The sequence below is a fragment of the Xiphophorus couchianus genome, chromosome 12, assembly GCF_001444195.1.
Source record: "Xiphophorus couchianus chromosome 12, X_couchianus-1.0, whole genome shotgun sequence".
Lineage (NCBI taxonomy): Eukaryota > Metazoa > Chordata > Actinopteri > Cyprinodontiformes > Poeciliidae > Xiphophorus > Xiphophorus couchianus.
The window spans coordinates 16864254-16884827 of record NC_040239.1 but is presented as its reverse complement, the minus strand read 5'-3'; the positions used below and the strand labels follow the sequence as shown (position 1 = coordinate 16884827).

At 37.6% G+C, this 20574-nt stretch overlaps 3 protein-coding genes across 4 annotated transcripts in view; all 3 read left to right on the top strand.

Annotated features, from left to right (window-relative positions):
- The first annotated feature begins 328 nt into the window (after nt 1-328).
- On the top strand, nt 329-5192 carry tctn2 (tectonic family member 2). Its single transcript, XM_028035087.1, has 18 exons — nt 329-479; nt 630-743; nt 1249-1319; nt 1427-1628; nt 1716-1816; nt 1909-2108; nt 2208-2328; nt 2449-2599; nt 2689-2751; nt 2845-2967; nt 3056-3124; nt 3208-3297; nt 3401-3518; nt 3763-3866; nt 4001-4148; nt 4259-4396; nt 4472-4560; nt 4893-5192. The coding sequence occupies exons 1-18, from the start codon at nt 371-373 to the stop codon at nt 5006-5008; spliced, it is 2127 nt and encodes a 708-aa protein (XP_027890888.1). The 5' UTR covers nt 329-370; the 3' UTR covers nt 5009-5192.
- Nucleotides 5193-7015: 1823 nt separating this feature from the next.
- On the top strand, nt 7016-19308 carry atp6v0a2b (ATPase H+ transporting V0 subunit a2b). The gene is made up of 20 exons (XM_028034336.1): nt 7016-7565; nt 8639-8717; nt 9845-9942; nt 10019-10156; nt 10266-10363; nt 11248-11374; nt 12378-12460; nt 12560-12653; nt 12917-13129; nt 13444-13594; nt 13752-13891; nt 13957-14114; nt 14202-14292; nt 14851-14969; nt 15084-15321; nt 15431-15553; nt 15879-15998; nt 16084-16201; nt 16727-16898; nt 16987-19308. The coding sequence occupies exons 1-20, from the start codon at nt 7449-7451 to the stop codon at nt 17087-17089; spliced, it is 2580 nt and encodes an 859-aa protein (XP_027890137.1). The 5' UTR covers nt 7016-7448; the 3' UTR covers nt 17090-19308.
- A 777-nt stretch (nt 19309-20085) lies between these two features.
- dnah10 (dynein axonemal heavy chain 10) overlaps nt 20086-20574 on the top strand; it is a 34840-nt gene continuing 34351 nt past the window's right edge. For both annotated transcript variants that reach the window (XR_003597663.1, XM_028034670.1), the window contains exon 1: nt 20086-20389. Coding sequence is in view for 1 of the 2 variants with exons in the window: in XM_028034670.1 (XP_027890471.1) it covers nt 20161-20389 (229 nt within the window). In the remaining variant the exon portion in view is untranslated. The remainder of the gene's footprint in view (nt 20390-20574) is intronic.

Here is a 20574-nt window from a genome sequence, read left to right as displayed (position 1 = left end):
GATTTTCTGACCCATTAAATATTCAGTAGCTGGTGGTTAAGACAGACTATGATTAAGAGCACCGTCATGTCATAATCCTTGCTCTAAGTCAGATTACTTCATGTGCTAGATGAAAGCTAATTTTATACATTGTGTACGATGTTAGAATGATTTTTTTATAATCTTTGAAAATGTTCTTATCCATTAGGAAGCTAGAAATCATTTGGGAAATTTCCCGGTAGACTCATGACACTGACTTGAGCAGATGAGGTCGCTGTTGTGTACTTTGCGCACAGCTTAGATTTGTGTTTTCTCAGAAGAAGAAGGCTTCTCGGCCGTGATTGGTTAACACTTTGTTGCTAGGACACCTTACAGAGTTTACAAATGTCTAATGTATAATAGCAAAATGGCTAATATCGGTGTACTTTCTGCGTCTATTTCAGGCCGGACTTCATTTGTCTTATTCCTCGTCAGTTTTGTCCGCCCTCAGAACGCTCTGGGTAAGATCTTTCTACGTAATTCGCCTCAAAGTTATCGTTTTGCGTTGAAAGTACGCTACGTTTCGTACAGAAACTAGCTAAAAGCAAATTTTTATCGTACACAGATGGCTGGAACTGTAGCTAAACAGTAATAGCATTTTTCATTCACAGTTTTTCAGCCGTCGTTTCTTATCTCCAACGGACCAAAAGTCTCTGCATTTCTGCTGGGAAACACATCAAGGATCTCACTGAATCTGAAGACGGTTTCTGTTTCCATCACAACAGGTAGGAAAAAAAAAAAGACAAAACACCCCACAAAACATTTACTACTTGTTGATTAATAGTTTGGTTTTTAGTTTAGCTCGACCATAAAAGAAAATACAGATTTTGTGCAGTGCCTTGTAATTGTAAATATTCATATATACTTTTACCTTTACAATGATGTACGTTAATGTATTTTTTCTATTATTGGAATTCATTGTGATTGACCAATATAAAGTAACCCATAATTAAAGAGAAAGAAAAATGACATTAAATGTCTATTCTAATAGAAGAGAAGAACTTACTTTTATCTACATCACACCTTTGCAACTCTGGCTGAAAGTTTAGGTTCACTTCCCTGCAGTAAAGTGAACACGTGTCTTGGTGTAGAGTCTCCTGGAGTTCCTCTTTTAGGATTGCTCTAAATTTAACTCCATCCTTCTTCCCATGATCAGTGACCAGATATCACTGCTGAAGAAAAGCCTCCAAGCAACATGAATTGTAACAACATAGTTGTTATCTTTCACAGGAAGCACTGGTTTACCATCATGTGTAACAGAAGCAACACGGTGGGCACTCACAACTGAGCAAATGGGAAAGGTACAAAAGCCCATCAACTGTACTCAGCCACTGCATATATAGACAAAAAAGAACTTATGAAATTCACCTCTTGTTTATACTAATGTCAAATTAATTCTGCTTCCCAGAGTGCAATTCGTGTTCAACTGACACTGAATCAAAGCCTGCATTTGTGTGGTGAGAACGAAACGAGTCCTGACTGCTGTCCGAAACCGCAGTGTGTTCTGGAAACTCTTCAGGTGACCGCCTGCCTTGGAAGCAGACCCCAGGCGTCATTGCTGATCCAAGCCACCATAAACGCCCGGTTGTTTCCTCCTCATGCAGGATCTGGTAGTTTGAATTAAGCCTTTCTCATCATATTGTGAAATGAGAACTTTAAAAGCAGCTTGTTTTCTAAGAGTCGTCTGTTCATTTCAGATAATAACACAGTATTTCCAAACCAAGTGTACCAACCTCTTGGTGTTTGTCCATGTGACCTGACATCCAGAGCATGTGATGTACGCTGCTGTTGTGACCAGGTATCAGTTTTTATTATAGTAATTTAATAAACAGAATTAGTCAAATGTGTTTGTTTTCTCTTTTAAATCTTCTTATTTGTGTTTTCTACCAGGACTGTTCCAACGAAGATCTAAAGATTTTTGCGTCCCACTGTCTGCTAGGACCCTTTGGGGGACAGGTCTCCCCTGCTCCAGATTTCCAGTGCTCTGTGCATTCTGCTGAAAATTCCCCAGACTGGTTTGAATTTTTATGTGTCACTTCTCCACCTGAAAACAACCCCTATCTGGGTCTCTTCTATCAAGGAGACACAACGTGAGAATATTTTTCATTAAAGTGTTTTTTTTTTTGGTTTGTATTTTTGATTTTATTCAGTAATTTTTGTGCTACATTTTTTTCACTCTCCTGGTGTAGTGCACCCAGGCCTGGCCCATCCTTCCAAGAGCCTGTGCGGTCTGCTCCAATGCCATTTACTCCTTATATTCAGGGAAGTCCTGTTGTCACATCCGATGACAAGTACTTCGCTATACCTCAGGTTGGTTGTATTAGTGTCACCTTTTGTTTTTATTTTTTGTAGCAATTTTAGTTGTATTCTTTTATTTGTTCTTGTCAGACTTACAACTAATAACATTTTATATGCGTTTTTGTTTTTCAGATGGTCTTGGGACGGTGCTCTGGTGCTCCTGTGGCCTTTCTGCAAAATTTTGAAGTAGAGTGTATAACTCGCTTTAACTCATGCCCAACTGGTCCTCCCTTAAAAACGCTGCAGGAAGATTTGAGCGTTGACGTGCTGAATGGGCAAGGCGGTGGGTCTTACCTGCTTACATAATTAAAGCAGTGTTTTGATGTGCTTTGACACTTTTTGAGCGCAAGTATGTGTGTTTTTTTTAACCAGGTGTTGTGAAGGTAAATTTAACTGATGACAAGACCCCAGATTTGTTCCTTTCAAGTGGTCAAGGTAATTTTATTTATATGTAGACTTTAATCACTGAAACAAATATACTGGCTCTGTCTAACATCTAACTTAAAATGGGTTTATATTTATCTCTAGGTGAGAGGCTGAGGTGTGAGAAAATGACCTTAGCGCTAGATTACAAATTCTACTGGAAAGAAAATGCCATCACCAATATCTCACTGACTCGCACTGTTGGGAGAGTTATCTCGAATGGAATTTGTAAGTCTTGTGAAACTCTTTATTTTTTTCAAAGTTAAAGTCTTGTTGTGTAGGGCTGACATATTCTGCTGTCCTGTCCTCTAAACAGTGACTACAAGATATTCTGTTGTGTTTCTAAATGGAGACTCTATGGCCGAGCCCAACTCAGGAAATCCAGGTGAGAGAAAATATATATATTTTTTTTTTTCAGTTGTTGAAGTTGCTACTCTCACGGAGGATTATACCAATTTCACATGGCAGGTTATCAAGTGGGACGACCTGTTATTGCTGGCATTCTGGTCAATAACACAGAGTTAATACAGAGGACACCGATCAATGTTTGGAAACCAGGTAAAATCTCTGTAGTAATGGTGTTGATGAATGTTTATTAACACTAAGTAACACATTTCAAACCTTATACTTTATCCTCCCTGTTTTCTGATCTGGTTGATAGTGGGTGATGGTCTCTGTTCCACTGACAGCATGAAGCCAGTTGTGTTTGGGGAGAATTCAACTTCAGGTTGCTTGCTGCCTATCGGGAAGCAAAATATGACTCAGTGTGATCTCCTGAGGTTGGCTGCTCACCATGATCATTTACCTTTAGTTGATATGTAACTACAGTGCCTTGTAAAAGTATGCATACCACTTGAACTCCCCCTCATTTTGTCACTTAATGAGCACAAACTATCATTTATTAACATTACAAGAATGTGACAGAAATGTTAAAACCTTCAAAGGGTAGGAATACTTTTCCAAGGAGCTCTTTGAAATACATATGTATTACAGCAACTGATGTCATGTTTTTTCATGTTTTAGAGAGACTGTTGCTGCTCTGCAGAGTTCTCTGACCACAGCGGCATATGTAGCACAGCGTGGTAACCCAGATCTTACAACTATGACAGACTGGCTAAACATAAGCTGTAAGTAGGTTAACAGAGAAGCAAATTCTTTTTCTAAATCAACTCAAGTTATTTTGCTTTCACCTACATTTGCCTTGTTGTTTTGTGCCAGATAGATGTTCTAACAAATGATTTATTACACAAATCTAATGCAGTTATGACACCAAACTCAAGCTCAGTGATGAACAACAATTCAGGTGTGTGCAGCGATATTCCATTTCATCAACACATCAGTGTTTGGAGCCTCACCACCAGCATGGTAGATGGAATACCCCAAAGAGAAATCCAAGCTTTAGAAATCAGGTATTAGATAATTAGCTACAGCAAAGCTTGCTTTTAGTCTTTGCAAATCTTTGTGTGGTATATTCTTAACGTAACAAGTATTTATAACCAAATTCTTTTTGTGTTTGGAGTTATGGCATGTCTACTTGGGCTCTGGATTGTAGGGGAGGTAGCATCTCTGTATGTGAGGACCCAGAAAAAAGACAGTTGTTCCCAATCATCTCTTCAGTCACCTTTTTTGACATCGATACAGGACCAGCCAAAACCAGGCGCGTACACATTTAAAAAGGTTGTTTGTTTAGATACATAATCAATTTGTTGACAGGGTGTATTCTTTATTCTAGGTTTCAGATCAACTTCACAGAGTATGACTGTGACAGGAATGATGTGTGTTGGCCTGAGCTCGCCTTTCCCTTCACCAGACATTATACAGGTAGGAATGTAGTCTGTCCTGGTAAGAGATGGTGTGGATGTTCACCTTCCTACTGTAAATCATTTGTTACTCAAAAGCGTTGCCTAATAATTCTGTTATAATGCAATTACTGGAGTAAATTACTATAAGATGAGGTTCAAATTTGATCAAGATGATAATATCATCACTAGTACAGAAAATAATTTTGACTGTAAATGAATGTAAAAAGCACAGTGTGATCTTTTTACTGTGTAGTGTTTTTACCAATTAGTATTCCACCAAAAGAGCAGATCGCAGAGTGGATAAAATTATGACAGTGCTACAATAACATGTTTTACCTTTCTTTGTCACAGGTGAACCTTATTTCTTGTCGTTGGCCAAAGGGATGGTTTTAGTTTTCATGTTTGTTACTGCAGCAATTCTTGGAACTCCATGGAGACAAATAAGACAGGCCTGGCGCAATGTTTGACTCCGATATTTAGAAAATTTAAAGGATGAGTTTCAGGTAAATCAGCAAAAGTGCAAAATACTAAATAGTCTGAAATGCTGTGTATTTTTCTATAAATATTGATTTTATAAATGTGGACATGTTCTATTTATGCACTTAAAGTGTATTTGCATATTTTTGTAATAAAGATATTTTTTAAAATATGTTTTCAAAGCATAGTAATGATACTTCCTTTTCAAAAATGCATAACCTTCTTGTGCTGTCCTGCATTTCTGATCTGGCCCGTTCTTGCCATAGCGTTTGTAATGGATCAGTATGCCCAGTTCTGATTCACTGGTTTTTGTGGATCAGAATTTTTTTTTTATCTTGAACTCAACTAATTTATAGCTCATATTTTGTTATTAGAATCTTTTTTCTGTTCACTGACAAGACTGGATTTGTATTTCCTAATAGCTTTCATCAAAACACCCCTTGAGACTCAGGTTCTTGATTAAAGTTCTTGTTTGAAATGATTCAAGAGAAAAGTAAACAAAAGGGCACAATATTAATACTCTCCTCTTCTTAAAACCACTGAGGTGTTAATCCTTCATTGAAGTTGGTTTATTTCTAAACACTGACTTTATGGTGTGGTTGATGAGTAATACCATAAAATCCACAAGGCTTTAAAATGCTCAAATATTTGTGCAAAGAAAGTGACTCAGTCTTTTAAACTTGCTGTGGAGTGGTGGTAATTGAGCCAGAGAGCTTAAGATTTTTTGTTTTTGTTTGATAAATTGACTTGATCCATCTTGACAACCAATTTACAGATATCGCTACACCTCTGGCAAAGATATGTATAAAACTTTAGAACAAATGCATCATTTATAGTTTTGCTCTAGTTCTCTTACAGTGACCTTTGGAGATTGTTTTTTGCCATGCTTAAATCTGTGTGTCCTGGAGAGATACATTTGATCCAGTCCTGTTCTCACTCAAATTCTGACCATAGATCCTGAAATGCCAATGCGAGTGTTGAAACTAAGATTATGTCCAGACCATTATTATAGTTAATTAATCACAGCACAGCAATTATACTAAATAAACCTTATGGATATTGAGTTTGATTGATTCAAAATTAAACTAAAAATGTAAATTAAACTACAGAAACAATAAACATGAAATAAGGTTAAAACAGGGAGATAATATTCTTAATAAGTAAAACAGGAAAACCAAAAAGATAAGTCTTAAGATTTTGTTCATAGCCAAACCGAACCTCAGCAAAAGTTGCTGCTGTTTAAGGCCCCATGTATGTGAGAAACGTTGTATGAATACTAAAAAAAACAAACGTTCACACTTTAGAAGCTATGTTAAGAAGGTCAAAATTAATAGATATATTTTAACTGGGGTGCTAGTGTGTAGTTTTCAGCATTACATTACTTCCTTACCTCAAATAGCTGTGGCCTCTTTGTGGGTAGCTCCCTCTGAACTGTTCTGTGCAACAACTGAAAAAAACAGGCGTACTTTGTAAGTTTTGGGTGCTTAAATATAATGCTAAAAATAAACACCAACCTCTCAGACTGATAGACAATATGATACATAAAGATCTTTAAAGACATGGACACTTCGACCCCAGCAAGAGGGTAGATGTTCCACATCTTAACATAAATAACAGTTTCGTTCAAAATAAAACGTGATCTTATAATACCTCTTTATCTGAAATTATTTCACAAAATAAATATTTGTAAATTCATTATGTGTCATTTTCATGCTCAACGAGGATATGAAATGCAACTGAGAAATAAAGTATGTGTTATTATAATAACCTATATCTATATAATCATAAACTATGCAATTTGTTGCGTTAAAGCAAAAGTAGAAATGGCCTTTCGTGGAGGTGGGGTCCCCAAGGAGGCTGTTTAGACTTCACTGTTTGCTTTCATGAGCCCTATATGGCTGTGGTTGTTTGTATTAGCCTGCAGACAGAGCAGAGGGCTTAAAATGAAATAGCTCGCAGTGCGCAGACTCCTGAGACGCGTTGTGTCATTGGTTGATTCGCTCTGGTAGAAGTTCGTCGTAGTCATCAGTGAGAAGTAAAGTGACGTGGAGAGTTACGAAGATGACAAACTCACGCCTAAAACTTTATAAACTGTGAGATGACTTACTACAAAACTCTATGGTGAGCTTAATAAACACATATATATATATATATATATATCAAAAAGACAATAAAGAAAACCAACGCTTAACCAATAATCGCGGAGACGGCTCAACCAGCTAACCCGTTAGCTGGCTAACAGCAGGAGCAGCTCCTGTTTGTAGCGTGTAAACTCAGAGTTATGTAAGTGAAATATCATTTTATCTGCTGAGCCGAGTCATGGAAGAACAAGGAAGGACGTGAGAGACGAGTGTTGGCTTTTACCCTACAAGAAACCGCTCCGGCTCTGGCCAGCTTGCTTATTGAAACAGGGAAATATACGCTGTCAGGATGAGCTCTCTGCTCCGAGGCGAGGAAATGTGTCTGGCCCAGCTGTTTCTGCAGTCCGGGTCAGCTTACGACTGCATCAGTGAACTGGGAGAACTAGGACTGGTGGAGTTCAGAGACGTAAGTTTTATTTTTGTAGTGTGATTATTTGTGTTTGGTTGCCAAGTCACAATAAGAAGTCACTTTGAAACTATCGAGTTATGATAGAACTTGCCCACGCAAAATGAAACGAAGTTCCATGTATGTTTGACTCGATTCTTGGAACTGCATACAGTTAGTTCACAGTTTTGACACTATTCTGCTCTCTGAAAATACATAGTACTGGTTTCTTTCAGATGCATCATCCACGAGGGAACTTTAAATATAATTTGCCAAACAAGCCACAAAAAAAGAATACTATCTGTGTACTCTCAGCGAAATAGGTTGAACCATGAATGTTGTGCTTATTCTAAATAGGTAGTTTCCAAAGTTTGGGTCATGAAACGAAATGTTTGGAGTCTTGACATCCAATGAGAAATTAAGCTAACTAAATTATTACTAATAATAAACGTTAGCGATTATCCAGTTTACTCTTGATCAGACCCACTAAGAATTGGTGGGTCAAATACTGGAAAATACAATTTTCCCTCTACATTTATTCAACGTATTAAGACTGAAAACCTATTCTTTTTATAACCACTTGAGACAAACGCATTTATTTTGACCCACTTTTTAAAAAGTTTATTAAAAATCCCATAACCGTTGATTTTAAGCCTGCCTTGGGATAAGTTTTCATTTTTCTTGTACTCTGTAGATTTAAAAAAAAAAAAAGGTATTCGTCAAAGTTACATACAGCAACTCAGATCTCAGAAAAAAGAAGACCTAAAATTAGTACTGACCAGGGAAATCCTGATCAGTGCATCTCTGTTTGGTATACCTGATAAAAACAGTTATAATAAATGGATAAAAACAACAAATTAGTTATTGATTCTGCTTGTCTTGTGTTTTTGCTTTTACTCTTAGCCTGTTGTGGGTGTGTTTTCCACCGTCATGTTTTGGGTGCAAAGCAGGACAGTTTCTAATCCTGTTGTTAATAAGCCAATGCATTTACTTGTTAACTGTGTGTTTATGTCTCTTCTGAAGATATCAGTGTCTTTAACTGCCATGTTCTTGATCCTGTGCATGACTAATGGACTTTCTCACATCTGTTCCAGCTCAATCCTAATGTGAACTCATTCCAGCGAAAACATGTAAACGAGATCAAAAAATGTGAAGAGATGGAGAGGATCCTTGGTAAGATTAAAATATATATATATATATTTTTTTCAATTTGTTGCATTCAGTAGTAGGGCTTTCTAGCTCATATCAACTGTCTACGTTCATCTAGTGTTATCGAGTTATGATAGAACTTGCCCACGCAAAATGAAATGAAGTTTCATTTACGTTTGACTCGTAAATGAAACGAGTCAAACGTTTCAAAATGCTGCTTTGGTGAGGTAGAGTTACACTGAGAATCAATGTTTTAGTGATTGTCACCAAAATTTTTGTGCAGTCCAGTTGAAAACTATAACATTTCTAATCAGTGAACAAATTGTAACGATGCACCACCAGCTCTTAATAAGCAAAACAATGTTCAGCGTGGATGTTCTTACAGCAGAGGGAGATTTGAAGTTAGCTATTAAAAATTAACCACTGTTTCTTCCTCCAAAAGCTCTTATAGAAAATATGTAAAAGGAAACGGCGTTTTCTAAGGAGACATGTGGTCTGTTCATTCATGTTGCTGCAACAAATGACCAGATTTTGACAGGTGCTGTCATTTCATATTTTAGCTTTGTTGGATGTTTCATGCCAAACTTTTTCTGGGAGGTATAAAGCAGCCGTCTGTAACAGGACATCAGGTGTTCTGTTACGCCTTGGTGATATTGCAGAAAATATCAAGCATGAACATGTTACTCTTTTGTGCCATTTTATAATTGAAAATGCTTGCTTTAGATATGATTTTTAGAATCCCAGACTTTAAGGTATGTGTCTAAATTCTGTAGGGTAAACACAGAGACACTGCTTTTTGTGCTAGTCTAACTAAGTCATGCTAGTCAAAACCACAACAAAATCTTTATAAATGGAAGGATTTTTTCTCACAGTAGCAAGATAAATGTAGGACAAATATGTGACGCCTCAGTGGATCTCCTCTCTGATGACCTAAGTGACCCTGTGGTCATGAGAAACATCAGGTGGTTGTAGATTCAGCTGAATGCACTGCTGTCTTTAGTTAGCCAAATGCTGAATTATTAGATTAAGAAGAAAATAACACACTGTCAGTCTTGGATTTCACGCTGTTCTGTGTTATTTAAAGGATATCCGCTGTATGTCGAAGCTGGGAAAGCATGTCTTTAAAGAATATTGCTTGTTGTTTTCAACAGGTTACCTTTTGAGGGAAATCAAAAAAGCAGACATTTCACTGCCAGAAAGTGATATGAACCCCGTGTCTCCTTCACCCAAGCATATAATGACTATAATGGTAATGATTCCTTTTATTGTGTCCATTAGTGCTGCATTCTTCTGCTTGTTGCACATCTTTATACATTTAATTACAGGAGCAGCTTCAGAGACTTGAGGTTGAACTAGGTGAAGTAACCAGAAACAAGGAAAAGCTGCAGAAGAATCTGCTGGAGCTCACAGAGTACACACACATGCTTCGCATCACACGCAACTTTGTACAGAGAAGTGCTGAGGTAGACATAATTCAGATAAAGTCATACTCTTGGCTTAGTTTCACACGACTTAAATTTGGTGTTGAATGTTTTCTTTCCTTAACTCGGGCACATCTTGTCTTTCCAATAGCGAGAACCACTGCAAGTCCAGTATGAGGAGTTTCCATTTCTAGAAAAAGATACACGGATGGACTACAGCAGTATGCAGAGGCTAGGAGCCAAACTGGGGTATGTGCTGCAGTGATTTTACTAATGTTACAGAAGATCGAATTTGTTTAAGTGTTGTTCTTAATGTTTTTTATCCCTTAAAGTTTTTAAACTGTGGGTATGTTAAATCATAATTAAATTCTTAGGTTTTATTCATTAAAATACTGTTCATTCATTCATACAGTTGGAACTCTTTCACATTTTGTCATCACAAGGTCATGTAATAGACTTATACATAATGTTGTGTAACTGTAAAGTGCAAGGAAAAAGATACAAACAACATTAATCAGAGGAGGAGTCAAGACACCTTTAGATACTATAGAGGAGCGGCAGCGGTCATAGAGTGTTCAAATATTAGTTGTGCACTCGAGGAATCTGGCTGTTTATAAAAGAGAGGAAGACGAAAGTCATTTTTAAAGAAAACCATAAGAAATCTCGTTTACAATATAGGGGAAACAGCAAATGCTCAAAAGAAGGTGCTATTGACAGAAGTTCTAAATGCGTGGAGGAAAACTAGCACAGGATATTAGTCTTAACACATGTCAGGCTCAATTTTTGTTTTTACTGATATTGATCTGAGGTATTTCTAAATCTTCTCTCCCCACTTTTTCAACACAGGAAATATCACCCAACCACACACAGCAAGTTCAAAAGACACCTTAAAATTTAATTATTTACTAAAAATGTACAGAATAGTTCATAATTAAAAGGAGAGGAGATAATCATTAACTCGTCTTGCTGAAAGCTTCATCTCTGATTCACCATCTTTTGCTTTCTTTTTAAATTTCTATATCAGAAAATTTCAAATGACATTTTCTTTAACTAGGCAATAGTTTAGATTTAAATAATATTGTGGTCATACATCTTGTAGACTGATAATGCATGTTTTAATGCTTTTGTTCCAGTTTCATTTCAGGGCTGATTCAAAGAGCAAAGATCGAAGCCTTTGAGCGAATGCTTTGGAGAGTTTGCAAAGGTTACACCATCCTGAGTTATGCGGAGGTTGAAGAGTACCTGGAAGATCCCGACACAGTAGGTTCCTTACGTCTCACAGAGACCATGAAGTTTAATACCATTTCCTGTCATGTTACATTTCTTCTTCATGACACTACACTGGAAAGATAATAAAACAGTCTGAAATAATAAGAGCAGGATATGTGTAATAGGATGAGAGGAACGGAAACAAGCAGAAACAAGCTCTTCAGGGCATCACCCTGAACCCAACACCCTCGCAATGACACATTGTGGTGGCAACATCCTTCGTAGAGGACGCTAAAGGATTTGAAAGCTGGGTTAATGGATGAAGCCAATTGCGAAACGATACTGGAAGCAAATCTGTTAGAACACGCAAGAGACTTAAACCAAGAGCAGAAGTTTACATTCTAGCCGGACAACAATCATGAACATATAACCAGAGCTGCACTGGAATGCTTTGACCCTGTCAAAGTTCACACCCAAATTTAATTGGCAGTCTGTGCACAGCAAGACCTGAATGTTTCCATTTAGGCACGCTCTCTCTATTAGGCTTCAGTTATCTTGCAACGTTCTGCAATGCAATATCATTTAAATGTAAATGCGTAAAGTTTACTGAGACGTACATGCCACACTTTTAGAATTTATGGATAAAATAAATTTAGAAACAATGTTGCCAAAATGTAATATATGGAAAAAAATGTGGAAAAAGCAAATTTATAATTCAAATAAAAAAGTTGTTTAAAGTGCCCTCCTGGTGGCTGCCAGCAGCGACTCTTGTGATTATGTCCACAGACAGCTGTAATCAGATTATCCTTTTTCACCACTTGACCAGACGGCAAGCATCCAGGACTGTGACTAATCATTAATTCTGTAACAGATGAGCTTTCACTACTAGAAAGTCAGACAAATTTTTACAGACAGAGTTATTAGATTCTCTTAATTGGAGCCAATAAAGATAGGCATGTTTTACGGAAAGAGGTAAATGGGATTTACTGTTCAAGACTCCTGTCAAAGACCTTCATGTCTTTCGTCACTACACCTTCTTATTTTCTTGCTGCAGGGTGAGCCCACTAAAAGTGTAGTGTTTCTCATCTCTTACTGGGGGGACCAAATTGGCCAGAAAGTAAAGAAGATCTGCGATTGGTAATTATAGCACGCATAAAGCTGCCTCACATTTGCTACCTTATGTTTTTATTTCCTGTTTGTAGTTCTTCTTGGTAATAAACTTTTCTCAAATTGCAGCTACCACTGTCACTTGTACCCATATCCCAGTAACAACGATGAGAGGAACGATGTTGTGGAAGGCCTGAGGACTCGCATTCAAGATCTACACACAGTATGTCTTCTGTCTTATTATGAAGGTTTCTACCAGCTGTAAAACTAAACAGCAAAATAATCCCCTGATTATTTAAAGAGCCGAACCCTTCAGATTTATCTAGTTTTTTTTTCTCTTTTTTGTTTTGTTTTTCTTGCAACATATTCAGTCTTAGATGTTACTTTTTAACCACCTCGCAGTGGATTTCACTATGACCACAGGAATGGTCAAATGCCACACTTTGTACAAATTCATCAGGAATCCACATCTTTTCTCTGTTCAAGGTACTTCACAGAACAGAAGACTACCTGAGACAGGTCCTGATCAAGGCTTCTGAATCTGTCTACACCTGGGTTGTCCAGGTCAAGAAAATGAAGGCCATCTACTACATTCTGAACCTCTGCAGTTTCGATGTGACTAATAAGTGCCTGATTGCTGAGGTGTGGTGTCCTGTTAACGACATTCCTAAACTGCGGAGAGCCTTGGAAGACGGCTCGGTGAGAAAAAGCTTTGACTCTTCTTCCAAAGTAGGAGTTTTTCCTATAAACCTGCCTTTTCTTATTAAAACAGCTGTTTGATCCTTTATATTTTGGTGAGTAGGAAGTCATCAATCATTCTGTTTTTAGGGAACAGTCAGTATTACCCATTAAAGAATCTTAAACAGAATAGTCCTTCTACGGTGTTTTATCCACCATTTGCTACAGCTGACTGAATAATGAAGGATATTAATTAACATAATTTTAGAGTGAAAGTCATCCTAATTTTTCTTTCCAGAATCTAGTGACACTTTATTGTTTCATCAATATTTCAGAGAAAAAGTGGAGCGACTGTTCCCTCTTTTGTCAATCGTATCCCTACCACTGATACCCCCCCGACTCTGATCAGGACCAACAAATTTACCTCTGGCTTCCAAAACATAGTGGATGCCTATGGAGTGGGCTCCTACAGGGAGGTAAACCCAGGTGAGTTGGATTTAATCTGTCAGGAGTCTTTTTTTGTGTGTGTATTTTTGTGTTTTAATAAAACCTAAACACAACATTTTATAAAAGGTTTTTAAAGGTAATTAAAAGGTACTTAAAAGACTTTCAATTATTTCTACCATTTGTTTTTTACTTTCAGCTCCCTTTACAATCATAACCTTCCCCTTCTTATTTGCTGTGATGTTTGGGGACCTGGGTCATGGAATCATTATGTCTCTGTTCGCCTTGTGGATGGTGCGGTACGAGAACAACCGCAAGCTGAAAAACACCAGAAATGAGGTGAGCAAAGTTCATATTAACGCCTTCTCATTGTGGCATGTCTGACATGTGACTGTAAACTGCAGATCTGGAACACGTTCTTTGAGGGGCGTTACATCATTCTGATGATGGGCCTGTTCTCCATCTACACCGGCCTGATTTACAATGACTGTTTCTCAAAGTCGCTGAATATCTTTGGCTCTGGGTGGAACGTTACTGCAATGTTTACAGCCAAAGTCTGGACGTGAGTATTTAACAGCCAGGATCTCACGGTGGATCTTTGTGGATTTGATAGAGAAACACACTTATGATTTATTTATCTGTCTTATAGGACGGAGGTCCTCAAAGGGAATAATTTTCTGACTCTGGATCCAGATGTTACTGGAGTTTTTAAAGGACCATACCCTTTTGGAATTGACCCAGTAAGTTAGCTATTTAATTATCTTATGTATAAAGGTGTTACTGTGGCTAATGTAAAAAAAAAAAACTTTATCAGATGGACTATTTTAGAAATATAACAGATAAAAAAATACACAATTTTAAAAAACTGTTATACTTTGGGTTATTGTTGTAACAGTTTGCTGTATGATGAATGTTTGTTTGCTTTCTGGAGTGCTGCTTTCAAACCAAATATATAAACCTAAAAGGAAAAAAATGTGTGCAAGGAATAGTTTTTATTCCTTGACATAGTCTTTATTCTTTAAAATTAAGACTGCATTTCATGTAATCTAAATGTAATAATGCAGTCAAAAACTATTAATTCACCCTGAATGTTTTCACATTGAATCATGTTACAACCAAAGACTTGTTTTGTGATCGATACCTATTGATCACATAGATCAACAGGAAAACGATGACTGTTTCTGAACATATTTTTACATATATTTTTGCAAAAATGTCCACAACAATCTGTTCTTTGTGGTATTAGGAAAAATGTAATTGAAATTAATTCCAATTATTTATTTAATTGTTTTGTTAAGATCTGGAACTTGGCATCCAATCGCCTCACATTCCTCAATTCGTATAAGATGAAAATGTCAGTGATACTGGGCATCATACACATGAGCTTCGGGGTCATCCTCAGCACTTACAATCACCGGTAAGTCATTTCTTGCAGGTTTTATATCATTATTTTAAACTCAGAAAAGTTCCTTATAACCAATTGTTGTGTTTTAATCGGCTTTCCTTCTTTTTTTCCCCCAAATAAAAACAGGTACTTTAGGAAGAGGTACAACCTCTACTTGGTATTTTTGCCTGAACTCCTGTTCCTGTTGTGTCTGTTTGGCTACCTGGTGTTCATGATATTCTACAAATGGCTGGCCTTCACCGCAAAGGACTCCAAACTGGCCCCTAGTATTCTCATCCACTTCATTAACATGTTCCTCATGCAGGGGGATGCAAAGCAGCCCCCCGAGCAGGGGAAAGCAATGGAGCCCCTCTACCCAGGACAGGTTAGAATCTTCTTCATGCATTGTTCCTAAAGCTGCTCCAGTCCAGTGGAATAAGTTGCACTGGTAATAAAGCATCAAGAATGAGTGAGAGTTGTGTATCTTCTTCCAGACTGGCCTGCAGATATTCCTGGTGGTCATTGCTGTTCTTTCAGTGCCTGTTTTACTGCTGGGGAAACCAGTCTACCTCCGCTGGCTTCAGAACAGAGGCCAAAACCGCCTAGGAATGTACAGGGTGAGCGCTGAAGACATGTTAGCTCATCAATGTGTGTCTTAAACCTTAATCTGTACTTAAACTTGAAAGCACAGAAAAAATAAAGCTGCAGCCATACTTCAGTTTGTAAAAATCAAAATATATCAGATAATAGTAGTTATAACTAGCAGGGTTCTTCTATTAAGATTATACTTTCAAAGAAGGTTTCAGCTGCCTTATGCCATGTCTTAGCTTCTCTCTCAACTTGGAACATGCATCATATTTATATTGGATTAGAACTAGTCAGCCGCTGCTTTTATGTAATTTTAAATCTACAAATGCACAAAATTTGTTTTTGTACCGTCAGGGATATGAGCGTGTGCGGCGAAATAGTGATGAAGAACTCTGCCTTCTGAGGTCTGAAGACATGGAGGAGGGCAACAGTCACAGCGATCCCTCCAGTAGTGGAGAGCACCTCTCTAAGGAGGTGAAACTTGATATTTAGCAATGCTTAAAAATCATTATTTTCCAATTTGTTTTAAAATTGAGCTCTCTTTTTGTTGTTGTTGCAGTTTAACTTTGCAGATGAGTTCCTCCATCAGGCCATCCACACCATAGAGTATTGTCTGGGTTGTGTCTCCAACACAGCTTCCTATCTGAGACTCTGGGCTCTCAGCCTGGCACATGCCCGTAAGTACGATGGTTTACTGTCAGTACAGTTCTATGTGGGGTGGAAACTTATCATTGAACATGCCATCCCTACGATGAAACATGGTGGCAGCATCATGCTCTGGGATTTTTGAGCAAGTACATGGAAGCTGGGCAGACCTGACAGTAATATGGTTATGAAAAAACTGCACAACTTTTTATCTTTGTGCAAAACATAACAGTGTCAGTGAAGCTGGGTTTTTACGACGGTATGGAAACCTATGCAAAGAGATTTCTATTGGTTTGATGGGGAGGGGTGATGTTTTACATCATTTACATCAAATGAGTGTATGCAATGCTCACTCAGGGCCATGTGCAGGTTTGGTGAAGTAGCAAACCTCAATTTCCTAAAGAATGAAGCTGTGCTGTTTATTATCGAAAACTGTAGCAGTGAAATGAGCACAGAGGAGTTCAGATCAATGCTCTCTTACTTAATGTCTTTTTCATTTCCTCAGAATAACAGTACACTAATTTAATTTTATCCCTCCACACTTTTTTCTCTGTCAGAGCTGTCAGAGGTGCTTTGGGCCATGGTGATGAGAGTAGGACTTCGAATGGACACTGCTCTTGGGGTTGTATTCCTGGTTCCTGTGTTTGGTCTGTTTGCTGTTCTCACTGTGTCCATCCTTCTCATCATGGAGGGCCTGTCTGCGTTCCTGCATGCCCTCCGGCTGCACTGGTATGCACGTTACTGATGCCAAAGATCACAGTTCTTTGAATTATCTCAGTGTTTTTATATCTCTGACAGCTGTTTGCTTCCTCTGTAGGGTTGAATTTCAGAATAAATTCTACAGCGGGACTGGAGTCAAGTTCTGCCCTTTTTCCTTCTCTCTGCTGCCTTCCAGCTTTGAACATGATGGATTACTGTGAAGGGACTAACAAAACCAAGACATTCTGTGGCAAGAAGCCAGCACCTCAAAAAGATATCACCAAGAGATGTCAAAAAGTGCTCTTCATATTTATTTTTTCCTGTTTTTACAATTTACATGAAGAAATGACCACACTGGCCTCTCAACTGTATTTTGAAAAACAAAAACCAAACACTGGTGAACAAAGTGTGTAGATTAACAAAGTTTTATGCAAGAAAGAGTGTTTTGCGCTGTGATCGGCGCAAATTTAGCAAGGTGTCACTTGCTAAATTTGAGGTGATTAAATGAAGAAATGCTGCATAAAACTGCAAAATGACAAAATTTTGGTTTGAAACAAAAACCCTACAATGTGATAAACCAATGTTTTGCAGCTGTTTTTTGGGAGCTTATTAATAAGAACTAAATAACATTTAGCTTTTTCACTTGCACATAATTTCTGTTTTGTTTCCCCGGATTTTTTTTTTTTGCTGTGTATCATTATTTTTAGCAAATTTTCCTAACTTCTGTTGTTTTCTCTAAGCCTCTGCTAATCTGATCTGGTTTTAATCCACCAAGTTAGAAGATCCAACTTGTTCAATTGGTTAAATGGGTCGACCTTAGCCTCTGGGTGAATTGTGTGGCTTTTTTCCCGGAAGTGAATAACAGTGGCATACATGCAGTATGTCAAAACTGCAACAAAATTTGACAAATATTTTTGCATACCTCTACTTGGCACCTCTGCTTGTCAGACTACTGGGAGCATGGAGTATCACTTGTATATTCACTAATGCTGAAACTGCCAGCAGGGTTCTCATCAGAACAGACTGCCACTATGAACCCAACCCAGACAAATCTTCAAACAACAATGGCCACTATCAAGTTGGATTTGTTTCATGAGGCCTTCTGGCAGCTTTTCTTTTACATTCTAAATCAATTTGTCTTGATGATGGGACCCGCTGTTTTACTCTCATTGAAGGCACACAGTTTGTCCTTATTCAGTCTAGTTTCCCAAAGCACTTAACAAGACAGGTCCATTTTATTTATTCATATGGACAATTCCATTCCAATTTGATCCTTGTTATCCTAAAACGTCTCATTCAGTTTATCATGCCAATTGGTAAGAAAAATTTTAACCATTCTATATGTGTGGCATTTTAGATATGAAATAAACTCCACCCTAATGAAAGACCCCCTCATGAGACTTGTGTCCTTTGACAAGTGGAGGTCGACAGAATGGAGGGGCTTTCGTTCCTCCCCAAACTTTTTACTCCTTTTAGAAGATGGTGGCATCTTTACCATTCAAATTTGCTTCGTCTAATTGGGATTTCCAAACTGAATTCATTAAAATTTTGTGGACAGCTTTTCGCAGGTGCAACTACATGCCACCTCAGTCATTCATTTATAAAACTGCAACAGTGGGAGGGTTTAAAGGTTTCTGTGGGTGAGCTGAAATATGTCTGTGCATTTGCAGAATTATATTTTGTCTGTATTTTTAAAAAGAGAACCGAAGATGAATGGGGGTGGGCTTTTGTGTGTGCATTCTGTTGTCTTTTTTTTTTTTTTTTTTTACCCCAGTCAGTAACGATGCCAGCCTAATTTTCCATTAATGGAAAACTATTAATCTGTTGACTTCAGCTTTGTTGATTCAGAAATCCTGCATCAGTATTCACCACGTTAGCCAGGTTGAATTGTTTGTCGATGTAGACCAAGCTTTTTTCTGAATTTTGATTTTTCTTTTAAAACGTAACCAGGCTTTAATGTCGTCACTTCTGGGTGAAGGAATGTCTGCGTTTTCTACTGTTGGTGTTATTTTCAGTTGGGTAAAAACTACATATTTCATGTAGACTTTTTACCAAAAGCGTTTAAACTTTGCGTCAGACAAAACAATAGTTATTTGAGTCTTACCTTATGTTTCACACCCAGTCACCAGAGATTCCATGCTTGTTTTCCTTTGTTCTGTCCCTTTTTTCGTGTTTCTTTTACGTTTGTTTTTGTTTTGTTTTTATTTTTTACCCGACAAGCCGAATGTCTAAGCTCATGAAACCAGTAATTCACAGGTTATGAGGAAAACTTGCTCACTTTGAAGCTTAGTTAAATTGTTTGTTTATGGAATGAATATGGTCTTTTCAGTCATATAGGGTTGATTTGACCATTTTTTTCCCTAATTGATAGACACTCCATCTTGTATCTCTTTTGATGAGCTTTTCTGTTAATAGACTTAATAAATTTCTATTTTGAGGATATTCTTGTATTTTCCTTAAATGTTTAAAAGTTTTTCTAGTGTGCTTGTCCAGTTTTATTAACCCTATGTGAATCACAGCCTTGCTTTCCTGTTTTTTTAGCTGACAGGACCTCGCCTGTTGTGGTCTTGTTATCATCTGAAACCAATCTGACGATTCTCCTGTGACATTAATAGGTAGTTTATCCACACAGCAGCCACTCACTAGAAACTCTCTCTATTTCGTGACTTTTCTTCTGTAAACTCAAGAAATGGTTGCGTGTGGAAATCTGATATTAAAAAAACTGCTGATATTAGGAAATCAGCAGTTTCCTAATAAATCTGACCAGGTGGCAACAACGACACTTTAAAAGTCACTTCTTCTCCATGGTGAGTTTTTAGTCTTCACTACTAGGCTTGCTTCCTAAAAGCATGGTAACAGCTTTGTTGCTTGTAGACTTTAGTTGACTTAAGTTAATAACAGACAGCTTAATATTTGGGCCAAGTGTTAACGTGTGGAAAATGGAGAAATAAGGCCAAATATATAAGTGTTAGTTTTTGAATAGTTATTGAAAACTGCGCTTGAACATACCAGATCCATTGGTCCTAAACAGTTGTGAGTATTTAGTTTAAAAAAAAAAAGTAAGCTTGTAGATTGAGCACATAAAAAAACTGGAGGTTTTAGTCAAGCCTTTCCTAAATCAGGCCAACTGAAGCCTTTCAGTCTCGACTCTGGGAGCTGCTTAACCCACCATCTCTTCTAGATGTTGCGCCGTTGTCAAGGCAACAGAGAACCGTTGACCAAACTTCTGCAGTTGGATTTCAACCGTAAGAGTTTCACTTAATAAACGTTGATAAATGACGTTGAAAAGAAAATGGGATACGATGATTTGCGAATGGATTGGATCCGGGAGAGGGTCTCAGCCGGATTTAATTTGAAAAACTCTCCTGAATGTTTCGATGAACTGCTCAATCGTGGAGATGGCGAAGAAGAAATGAAGATTCTTCACTTTCTGGACCACGTCTCCGACGACGACTCACCGTCATTTCTTCTATTTTATAAAACGATCAGAGAGGAAAAAGTTGAAATTAAAGTTCCTTCGAGTAAGTATTGTTTGATAAAACTTTATTTCTGTACCGAGCTGCTTACTATTTAGTCAGATACATTTAGTATTCACAAATGTTTCAAATCTAGCCAGACAACATTAGCTTATTAAAATCTAAGCAGCTTGAATGCAGGAACGTTGGACTATTTTAGAACGGTTAAGATACTCAATTTCTAATTAGCA